Here is an 11,821-nt window from a genome sequence, read left to right as displayed (position 1 = left end):
GAGGGTGCTGCGCCCAGGTCGGCGTCCGAGCTTCCGGCCGGACTGCGCCCCGCGCGGTCTTTCGCCGAGATGAAGCGCCCCTGCGAGGAGACTACCTCCGAGAGCGACATGGACGAGACCATCGACGTGGGGAGCGAGAACAATTACTCGGGGTGAGCGCGGGCTCGGCGGGAGCGGCTCGCAGCTCGGGAGCTTGGGTAGCTTTGTGCACGCGTGGCTCCCTGGAAATCCCGAGGCTCCCTCCGCAGCATCTGGGTGGAGAGGGAAAGTTTTGCCTGAGAAAGTTTGGTGGGCTATCTCAGAGCGTGAGTTGGGATGGGGCAAGTGATGTGGATTTTCCCCGTAGGGGTAGAGTGGCCAGGATGGGAGACGCCACTGAAAGGCAGAGCGCAGGAGTTGGCAAGGGAGGGTCCTGGCTGTCACAGTTGGGCGCGCGAACGGCAACGTCCGGGCGACAGGCGATGCCCCAGCCACTGAAACCGTATTTGGAGACACTTTCAAAATAGATCAGGAGAAAATAGAAACAATTTGATTTTTTATTTTTTGAGATCCCAAAATCACAGCTTGATTTTTGGAGGAATTAAAGCAACCTGCGATGTCAAGGCTAAGTAGGTTGAACTTTGCAGGTTGACCGTGTGTGACTTGGCTAACGCAAAAGTGACAGATGTAAGGATCGGAAAGGGCATCATTTCTTTGACTGCTTGTTCTCAAGTCTGGAAGAGATCGGCGTCGTAATCACAGAAGCCAGACCTCCACTTTCCTGTGACAGAGGGAGATTACCGAGGCATTTTAGAGCCAAGGCGGGTCAAATGATAATTGCTTCTAATTGGCATCACCAGAAGCACCTTAATTATTTATCTGCAGCTGTCACTCAAAGAGGGAAATTCTTCCTACCTTTGGAAAACTGGTTTTCTTTCATATTGTTATTCTAATACATACAAAGCAAAGTCTGAAATCTGCAAGAGCAAAGATATTTACACGAAACCAACGGTTTAAGTATCTAATCATTAAAGTGTTGTGCCGTCTTTAAAAATGAGGTCTGAAAAACAGAAGCTGTCACGTGAAAGGTGAAACCCATAAAGAAGGGGTGAAAATGAGGGGGACAGGTAATTCAGAAATAAGATCCAGAAGTGAGAAGGTGGGGTAATAGCAACCTGGTGTGTGCAGCATTTCTAAAATGAAAGAGAACAAATAACAGGAACCTGGGCAATTTGAGAACACAAAGAAGCATAGTATCCATGAATTATGAAGAGAAACAGATACAAACTAGAAAGGGTTGTAAAAATTATGTGACCAAATAATACTTTGATAGAACTTTAAATATGAAAGTATATTTTCATTAGTAAATCCAAGGTGAATTGCAGCTTCTAGAGATTTAAGCTTAGACTAAAGGCTGAGACACACCTACAGTTTCATTTTCAAAATAAACCATTCTAATAATAAAATGAGTTTTAATTTTCCTATCAGTGGCATATTTAGGGAATATTTTTGGAAGATTAGTATGCAAAACATCAAGTTTGTCAGTTTTTTCCTGTTGCAATATATGACTAACTGAAATTTTGAAACAGTAGATAACTTCTATTTATTTTAAAGTTTGCACCTAGAGACAAGAGTTTGACGTATGATGACTGCACATCTGTTTAATAGTGGTGCTTAACATAACCCTGATTTGAAAAAGTGGCATTACTTTGTTCAGTGTGCGTGACAGGAGGGAGAAGGGAAGCTATTTGAGATTAGTTGACTTTAAAATATATGAGTGGAACTAGAAAATGCTAATACCTAACTTCTCACCCTAACTGCCCATAATTATTTCACTGGGAGACTTTCAAGTAAAAATTCTGGGACATTTTGGCCAATGGGTTAGCATCTGGATTACTCATTTAAAAAAAAAATTAAGGCGTAATTTTTACCTGAAAAGAGACAGCCGGGCTGAAAGCAAAGTCTGTTAAGAGTGAAACAAGAACTAAGAATAAAATAACACAGACTTGAACTGTGGAATCACTCTGAATATTTAATGGGTGCCACAAGTACCCAGAAGAAACTATTGTTATGTTAATGCAGCACCTGACATACTCTTCTTATTTCATAGGCAAAATACTAGCTCTGTGATTAGATTGAATTCTCCAACAACAACATCTCAGATTATGGCAAGAAAGAAAAGGAGAGGGGTATGTGATTTTTTCCCCTTTTTATTTCATGTAGCTCATACTAATGTGTAACAGTTATATTTTTCCATTTGAGTAATTTTATCATTTGTGAATACATAAACTTTGGTTGTTTGCTTCTTTTGGATAGATTATAGAGAAAAGGCGTCGGGATCGGATAAATAACAGTTTATCTGAGTTGAGAAGACTTGTGCCAACTGCTTTTGAAAAACAAGTAAGCTATCCCCTCCCCAGACTCCCCCCCATCCCACCCACCCCCCCAAAAAAAGCTCAAACAATCTGATTCGCTCATCTGGGAATGTGGGTTCTTGTTAAAGCTCATTAAAATAATGGTGTATGTGCCCTGATCTGGCACAGAGCAGCTATTTCAATAAAATGCTTTGTTGTGGCAAAACTATTAAAAACATAATCCATCATGAAGTTGAAAAACATTTCCATTCTTTAGCTTATTTTCCCCTTAAGGGTAACAGTGTTCATGCTTTCTCTGTTCTTTCTATGAATACCAGTAGTGGTTTTATTTAAAACTGTGTTGTATACAGTATCCTTCAAAAAAAAAAAAAGAAAGCATTTTTTTCTCAAAATGTTTTTAAAATGTAATCTTTTTAATTAGAAAACAATCAGAGCCCAAGAAGTACCATCTCTAGCTCTATTTCCTAAATAACAATACTAATAAAATTTATTTACCAAGCCATTTGCTTTCATTTTTAATCCCTGGCTTGGTAGAATGCCATTTGATTTGGGGCATCTTTGTAGAAGTTGGGTAAAAATGAAATTAATCATAAGTGCCTCTTTTCATAGTTCACCTATTCCTTTACCAAAAAAGAAAGAAAGAAAAAGATTTTGCACACTTAGAAAAGCAGAAAGCCAAATGTTTAAATCTTCTGTGGTTTTAGAAAAGTCGTGGCTCTCTCCCTGCCGCAATGGCTAATGACACAGATTTCTAAGAGCATCTTCAAAGGATATGGCAGCATGTCCTTGTTGAAAATACTTCCCATTTAATTCCAATAAGACGGCAGTTGTTTGTTTATTCCATTTTGTTTGTTTACTTCATGAATCTGCAAACATTATAAAACAAGCCCTACAAAGTCCTTGGAAATTATCCAGAAAGTGCAGTTTCAATTATTAGTGACTTTACTGAATCTCCTTGTACCATTTTCATGGAAAAATTAAACACTGACCAAATACAAAACATAATATGCTACTGATTATACATTTTTAAGACAAGACACCCAATCTATATGCAGAGACTGTGTTTGATAAACTAAAAATAATGTGGAAATTGTAGTTTTGATTAGTAGCATTTTCAGTGCCAATAGGCTTCAAGTGAAAATGCCAGTAATCAGTGATGTTTTTAAAATTTGGGAGTACTGAAATGTCTGCAGTGATGAGGCGAAGTCTGTTTGATTTTTTTTCTTGGTTTGTTAGATTTTTTTTTTTTCTTAAATGTTGACTTAAACCTTAAAAGCAAACGTCAGTTGTTTGGCAGTTAGTTACCATAAACACAAGCTTTCCCATTTGAAGAGCTTGGCTACCAACCCTAGTGAGTTGGCCCTGTCACAATATGATTAGAAAAGTGTTCTTTAGAGCAGTTAAGTAACTCTGGCACTCTCACCGTATGTGGTGCTGATAATTTTTACAAAACAAGTAAAGTATAGAGACCTGAAATAAACCTTAGTGTCCTTAAAAAAGAAAAAAAGAGAACATTTTGGTAATTATTTAGCTCTTCCAGGAAATGAGGAGCCACCCACAGTCCCTGAGGCAGTTTGAAATGACACATTTGTATTTCAGTTAGTTACTAGAGGTTTCCTTATTTTGAAAGCAGGGACATAGAAGTATATTTGCAAGACAATTTTATTAAGAACTATTTTAAAAGGTTCACAAATCCTCAAGCATTTATGATGCTTCCTAGGTAAGCAGTAAATTATTGCTTCTTGTTTGTGAGCTTAGAAATTCACAGTGACACCTGCTGGTAATTATTGGAGGAAAAAAACCGTAAAAGTCTTCCCTTTTAAAATTTTTGGATCTGCTTGAAATGCAGATCCAATTATATTGTTCTAGTGTGAATACCTTATTTCAGGATTTAGTAGACCTGTGAAAGGACTTACTGGAATTTTCTATTTTAAAAAAATTTAACAATCAGTTGCTAAAATTCTATCTCCTTATCTTCTGCAGTTGTTATGCAACTCCTCTAGACTTTGCCTATATAGAAGACTGTTGATGCCCCATAATAAAACATACTATTAACCAAGATACAGATTGAATGCAAAGTTTGAGATTTTTACAATTGAAATCGTTTTGCTGTGGTGATCTTAGGAGAATAATTATTCTTATGATTTAAAAAAATTTATTCTGGTTTCTTTTAGTCTTTAAAAGTTAAAATGGCAAATAGTTGTCATTAGGTATGACATTAATTAGTGCTTTCATGTAAAGTTTGAAAAGAATTTGAAGTTTTCTGTGAAAAAATAAAAGTTGGAATTGTCTAGTGAGAGGGAAATTGAAGCCATACTGCTAAATTCAGTGTATAATGTTTCAAATTAGTTTCTGTAGGACATACGATAATTTATTATTTATTTATGAAGGGATCTGCAAAGTTAGAAAAAGCTGAAATATTGCAAATGACAGTGGATCATTTGAAGATGCTTCAGGCAACAGGGGGTAAAGGTAAGTAGATGACTTCTTTTTTTTTTTTTTTTTGCCTTTTTTACCTTTCTCTTTTCATATCATTCCCACTAATATTGTAAGGAAGTCATAGCTGAACAGTTCTTTAACAAGCTGAGATAGGTGGCCCCAGATTAAAGCCGTGGAAATCAATGCTAATGGCAGGATTGAACTCGTGGGAAAGAACTTCTGGAACAAAAGAAGCACTTGACCCTGGGCTTGTGTTTGCTTTCATAATACTGTGGGAGTAAAGCTTCATTCACAGCAGCCTGGTCAGAGATTTGTTTAGAACTTAAGAAGTGCATGCTGGAATCTGTACAGAAAGAACAAAAAACAAACACATAAACATCCAAACATAAACAGGAGGTTAGAGGCAATCCTTTTCTCCTCCTCCTTTCTTCCTACTCCTTCTCCTCCTCCTTCTTCATTAAATGAAGGCTAAGACTGAAAATAATTCAGCTATTCCAAAGGAAGTGACTCTAGAGTTATTTTCATTATTGTTTTCAAATTTTGACTGGTCTTGAATTTAGACCAAACAGAACAGTTGAAGTGCAGGTAGGAAGTCTCTACACTAGAAGCCACTAATGGAGCAGAGTCATTCTTGGGGAAAGCAAACAGGGGCAGGCACTCCAGGTCCAGGGCCCTAGAGAGGTGTCCTCTGTACTGGATAGTGATTTAGAGAGGAATTGTCAAGGTGGTGAGAGAGGATCTCTCATCTCATGCTAAAAATAGCCTTAAGATCCTAGTTCACTCAGATTTCGTTATCCCACTTACATATCACAACTCGGACTTGATTTTGCCCCTCTGAATCTTTTTCATCCTTCAAAGAATCCTTGGATATTCACCTTAGCCAAGGGTGTTATTCAGTATATTTAACAACTGAATAAGGAGAAGGTATCAGAAGGATTTAAGGGCTCCAACTAAATCCTGGAGGCCTCCCCGTGCTCAGCATTAACCTTTTACTACACAGTATATGGGTCCTAGATCAGGGCAGAGGCAGGGCATTGGAGGGAAGCAACTGTTACCAGTATTTAATTCCTATATGGCCATACCATTGAGGATCTCTAGAACATCAGCCCTGATCTTAACCATCTTTTTCCTGTGTCTAGTAGGAGGGAGGGTAACCATTGTACAGAGAAGCCCCAATGGGTTGATTTATCCCAGATTGTACCTTCTCAAGGAACCATCCTGAATGATGGCATGAAATGTAAACATTCTTACATAACAGAAAAGATAACTGGATTAAATCACAGAAGCCAATGATCCATGTAGCTTGGCCACTGCTGTGCCTCTGACCTAAGAAAAAAGTCTGGGCTGCACTTTGAAGGCTACACTAGCGGCATGAGCACCAAAGGCCCCTGCAGCCCCATGATGCTGTCTTTACAACTCTACCTCAGGATATTAGGATGCTGATTGAATTAGTCATGCTACAAGAAAATTTGTTTGATTGCTTTACTTCCCTTAGCATTGTTAGCCACAAGTCTAAGTTTTCTTATCAGGGTTTCAAATATTTGGCATGAGCCGTACTTCTAAAGAGTAATATTGTTCTTAGGCTTTATTATAAAAACTAAGTTCCATCTTGGTTGCTATTCTTGGCCACCTGAACAGTCCTAAAATTTGTCCCAGAATAGTTTGTGAACAGATATTTCCAAGTAGGCTCCATCCACGTCGCCTGTCAGGTCATTGAAGCGGTCATTGCACTGGAGAATGGCCTTCAAGAAGGGAGCTGGCAGCCGGGAGTGGTGGCTCATGCCTATAATCCCAGCACTTTGGGAGGCCGAGGTGGGCGGATCACCTGAGGTCCAGAGTTTGAGACCAGCCTGACCAACATGGAAAAATCCCGTTTCTACTAAAAATACAAAATTAGCTGGGCATGGTGGCGCATGCCTGTAATCCCAGCTACTCAGTAGGCTGAGGCAGGAAAATCGCTTGAACCCGGGAGGCAGAGGTTGTGGTGAGCCAAGATCGCGCCATTGCACTCCAGCCTAGGCAACAAGAGTGAAACTCCATCGCAGCAAAAATAGAAAGTGAAAAAAAAGAAGGGAGCTGGCAGTTTGGGTTAACATTGTAAAAGACTACCAATTGCCTCATAGTGCAGTGGTGAAGAGCATCGCATCTGTAGCTGGATTGCCTGATTTCAAATACTGGTTCTGTCATTGATTAGCTCTGTGACTTTGGGTAAATTACTGTCCCCTGGGAGCTGGTCCAGTTTTATCATCTGTAAAAAGAGGACAGTTGTAGTCTCCATACTATATAACTCATAAGGCTGTCACAAGTTAATTTACTTAAGGCCGATAGAATAGTGCTGGCATAGAGGGAGTGGTATGGACATGTATGTCATTGTTGGCCCAACATCCATGCACAAAAGGGAGCTACTTATCCTCAATTCCCTCTGAAGTCCACAATAGGATAGGAATTGCATAATTTATATTCCTTAAGATACAACAGAGAGCTCAACCATATATGACAACATAGCAGGCAAACCACAAATTTCAATTACTTCATGACCAGTAATGAAAATTCTTAGAAGCTCTTGGGGCTCCAATTCTGTCAGTTCATTCTTTATAGTCTGTCTTGGTATGACAATAGTATCTAGAGAGGATTTAATAGAATAATCTAAGTTTCAAAATCCTTCTGGATTTCTGGACTCTGCCTATTCTATTCATTACCCCTGTCTTTCTCTCATGGGAGTCAGAAGTCTACAAAGCCCTACAGAACCCTGAGGACCAAAATGTGAAATCTTTCCATGAATACCTCTTCTTCAGGAATAGCTTTTCATCCTAATCCAGGAGGCTCTATTTGTTAACTATGTCAGAGTCCTGGGATGATAACTGTTTTTGCTGCTGATCTTCCATATTTCATGGTATTCTCTTGGTTTCAGCTTTGTACTATTGTTGTTTCTGTTTTAGTAGTGTATATATTTGCCACAAATATCTTTTGGGGACTTCCAAATCGTTGGAATTTTAGCTTTAGGACTTTGGATATATGTGACTACTATTTTCGAAGTTCTTTGATTACAGATTAAGATAGTCAAATTTTTAATAGGTGATGAATAAACAGGTAATGCTTTGATCAGCAAAAACATAAACAGATAATGTAGTAAATGTTCTAGATAAAAATAACTGCTGGGTGTGGTGGCTCATACCTGTAATCCCAGCACTTTGGGAAGCTAAGGCAGGAGGATTGCTTGAGATCAGGAGTTCTCGACCAGTCAGGGCAACATAGCGAGATCTTGTCTGTACTAAAAATCAAACAGATTAGCCAGGTGTGGTGGCACATGCCTGTAGTCCCAGCTACTCAGGAGGCTGAGGCAGGAAGATCACTTAACCCCGGGAGATGGAGCCTGCAGTGAGCTGTGATCGGGCCACCACACTCCAGCCTGGGTGACAGAGTGAGACCTTGTCTCAAACATAAATAAATTAATAAATAACCTGGTTCAAATGTGATATTTCTTATTCATGTATATACACATCCCCAAAATGAATAGACTAAACTTTTGATTTAGAAATTGCTTTTTAAAAAGTTGTAAATGAAAAATAATCTGTTTGTATATACCAGGTGTCACTCATTCAAAGAAGGCAACATTTCCCCCAAATGTCTGATTATTATTGTGCTCTACATGGGCACTCTGATAACTAGACATTATTGTTTTCTATTCTAATGTATTGTCTTCAGACAGACACTCAGATAAATGTGACCAAGATCTAACCATTTTTATGGTAGTAAACATAGGTATAGGAGTGCATGCATATACACTGACAAAATTAATATACATTTTTTTCTGGGGTGTATGCCAAAAAAATGTAAGGACATATATTTGAACTTCAGAAAAACTAGGAGTTAACATACAGTATTTTCATATCAGGAACTTAGCCTTATATTACGGACAGAAAAATAAGCTCTTCAAGTAAGAAACCAAATATTTTTTAAAAACTCATTTTGTTTTCATTAAATTTTTTATGCAAAGTTATGACAAGATGTTTCCACTTTGTTGATAAAAAACATTGTGAGTCAAGAAGCAGTTATGAATTTATTGCGATTCTAGCACATTTCTAAAGTCCTCAAGCTGCTAAGATGCACTTGGCGTCTCTGTTAAAATGCCAAGAGAGTAAAGATGTTTCAGATAAGCCCTTTAATCTCCAACTCATGTGACAGAGACAGAGAGACTGGAACTCTGTATTTCCATGAAAAAGTTTCCTGGGGAATTTCACTATCCCACAATACAAAAGGGGAGACCCCATTTCTTTCTCTGGAAGTGTTTGAAACGCAGATGTTCTTAATTTTTTTCCCCACTGTGATATTTAGCTGCAAGAACAACTGCAGCATATTGCATTGCCAGAGTTGTGACACATGTGAGTGGCAAAGTATACCTTCTTGACTTCTGCACAAAATTAAAACCATAAATAGCTGGCAATATTTTCAGAAAGGATTATCGTTCCACTTCAGTCTTCTGAAGGACAGAGTGGAACATCAGTGGGTGGTTATTCTTAACTATACCATTTTCTCACCCCTACCTCCCCCCCATTTCTCTCCTGTCTCCTACTTTGCTCAAACCCACTTTTAGGCTACTTTGACGCACACGCTCTTGCCATGGACTTCATGAGCATCGGATTCCGAGAGTGCCTAACAGAAGTGGCGCGGTACCTGAGCTCGGTGGAAGGCCTGGACTCTTCGGATCCGCTGCGGGTGCGGCTCGTGTCTCATCTCAGCACTTGCGCCACCCAGCGGGAGGCGGCGGCCATGACATCCTCCATGGCCCACCACCATCATCCACTCCACCCGCATCACTGGGCCGCCGCCTTCCACCACCTGCCCGCAGCCCTGCTCCAGCCCAACGGCCTCCATGCCTCAGAGTCAACCCCTTGTCGCCTCTCCACAACTTCAGAAGTGCCTCCTGCCCACGGCTCTGCTCTCCTCACGGCCACGTTTGCCCACGCGGATTCAGCCCTCCGAATGCCATCCACGGGCAGTGTAGCCCCCTGCGTACCACCTCTCTCCACCTCTCTCTTGTCCCTCTCTGCCACCGTCCACGCTGCAGCCGCAGCAGCCACCGCGGCTGCACACAGCTTCCCTCTGTCCTTCGCGGGGGCATTCCCCATGCTCCCCCCAAACGCAGCAGCAGCAGTGGCCGCGGCCACAGCCATCAGCCCGCCCTTGTCAGTGTCAGCCACGTCCAGTCCTCAGCAGACCAGCAGTGGAACAAACAGTAAACCTTACCGACCCTGGGGGACAGAAGTTGGAGCTTTTTAAATTTTTCTTGAACTTCTTGCAGTAATAACTGAATGTCCTCCATTTCAGAGTCAGCTTAAAACCTCTGCACCCTGAAGGTAGCCATACAGATGCCGACAGATCCACAAAGGAACAATAAAGCTATTTGAGACACAAACCTCACCAGTAGAAATGTGGTATTCTCTTTTTTCTCTCTCCCTTTTTTGTTTGGTTTAAGGCAGCTCGGTAACTGACATCGCAACTTTTGAAAACTTCACACTTGTTACCATTTAGAAGTTTCCTGGAAAATGTATGGACTGTACCATCCAGCAGTGCATCACTATGTCTGAATTGGGGAAGAAAAATGCCCTGACTGAATTATCTGGAGACTAGATGGGAAAATATAGAGAGAGAGAGTGAGAGAGTCATGTTTCACAAGTGCCTGAGCTTAGGAAGTTTTCTTCTGGATATATAACATTGCACAAGGAAAGACAAGTGTGGAGGATAGGTTAAGAAAGGAACGGGACAGAAGTCTTGCAATAGGCTGCAGACATTTTAATACCATGCCAGAAAGAGTATTCTGCTGAAACTAACAGGTTTTATTGGTCAAAATGACTGCTGAAAATAATTTTCAAGTTGGAAGATCTAGTTTTACCTTAGTTTGCCTTCTCTGTACAGACATGCCAAGAGGTGACATTTAGCAGTGCATTGGTATAAGCAATTATTTCATCAGTTGTCAGATTAACAAGCATTTCTGCTCTGCCTGCAAGCCCCCAGGCACTTTTTTTTTTGAATGGCTCAAAATATGGTGCTTCTTTATATAAACCTTACATTTATATAGTGCACCTATGAGCAGTTGTCTACCATGTGCCCACCAGAGGCTATTTAATTCATGCCAACTTGAAAACTCCAGTTTGTAGGAGTTTGGTTTAATTTATTCAGTTTCATTTGGACTATTTTTATATATTTATGCTCTTCATTTTCTCCTAATAATGCAACATCTATTCTTGTCACCCTTTGGGAGAAGTTACATTTCTGGAGGTGATGAAGCAAGGAGGGAGCACTGGGAAGAGAAAAGCTACAATTTTTAAAGCTCTTTGTCAAGTTAGTGATTGCATTTGATCCCAAAGCAAGATGAATGTATGCAATGGGATGTACATAAGTTATTTTTGCCCATGCCTAAACTAGTGCTATGTAATGGGGTTGTGATTTTGTTTTTTTGATTTCGTTTAATGACAAAATAATCTCTTATGCTGAAATCAAGCATGTGAGAGTTTATGTTTAAAAGATAAGAGACACAACATGTATTATGCACTTCATTTCTCTACTGTGTGGAGAAAGCAATAAACATGAGAATGTTAAACATTATGCAAAATTTTACTTTTAAATATTTGTTTTAAAATTACTGTACCTAGTCTTTTTGCATTACTTTGTAACCTTTTTCTATGCAAGAGTCTTTACATATCACTAATTAAATGAAGTCCTTTTTGACTATTTTTTATGTGGATGAGTTGCTTTGCAGAAAAGTTTCCTTCCACTTTCTACGTGGAAAGTCGACATGAATTTCAAGAGAGGTCTTTATTTACTAACAATCCAAGCTATGGCTTTTTTTTATGTCTTTCAAAATCATTTGATATAATTCACAGCTTGCCTGAAAATAACATTTATCTGAGCTTGTAAACTAAGCATAGGCAGGTAAGATACTTGGAGGCAAGAAATAATCAGTTTCCTCTGCCTTTTATTCTTAACTACAGTTCTTGGGAAAGTGCAAATTCAAGACTTCCAAATGG

At 39.6% G+C, this 11,821-nt stretch overlaps 1 protein-coding gene across 4 annotated transcripts in view; it reads left to right on the top strand.

Annotated features, from left to right (window-relative positions):
* HEY2 (hes-related family bHLH transcription factor with YRPW motif 2) overlaps positions 1–11,525 on the top strand; it is a 27,970-nt gene extending 16,445 nt beyond the window's left edge. For 3 of the 4 annotated variants that reach the window (XM_011985073.1, XM_011985056.1, XM_011985065.1), the window contains exons 2-5: positions 2,090–2,168; positions 2,296–2,379; positions 4,745–4,826; positions 9,388–11,525. In XM_011985073.1, coding sequence (XP_011840463.1) covers positions 2,145–2,168; positions 2,296–2,379; positions 4,745–4,826; positions 9,388–10,073 — 876 coding nt within the window. In that variant the 5' untranslated portion in view covers positions 2,090–2,144 and the 3' untranslated portion in view covers positions 10,074–11,525. Of the gene's footprint in view, positions 1–7; positions 153–2,089; positions 2,169–2,295; positions 2,380–4,744; positions 4,827–9,387 lie in introns of those variants that run through there. The other variant, XM_011985047.1, reaches the window with a different exon arrangement.
* The last annotated feature ends 296 nt before the right edge of the window (positions 11,526–11,821 follow it).

This window comes from Mandrillus leucophaeus, unplaced genomic scaffold (genome assembly GCF_000951045.1).
Source record: "Mandrillus leucophaeus isolate KB7577 unplaced genomic scaffold, Mleu.le_1.0 Scaffold1067, whole genome shotgun sequence".
Classification (NCBI taxonomy): Eukaryota; Metazoa; Chordata; class Mammalia; order Primates; family Cercopithecidae; genus Mandrillus; species Mandrillus leucophaeus.
This window is presented reverse-complemented; position numbering and strand designations above follow the sequence as displayed.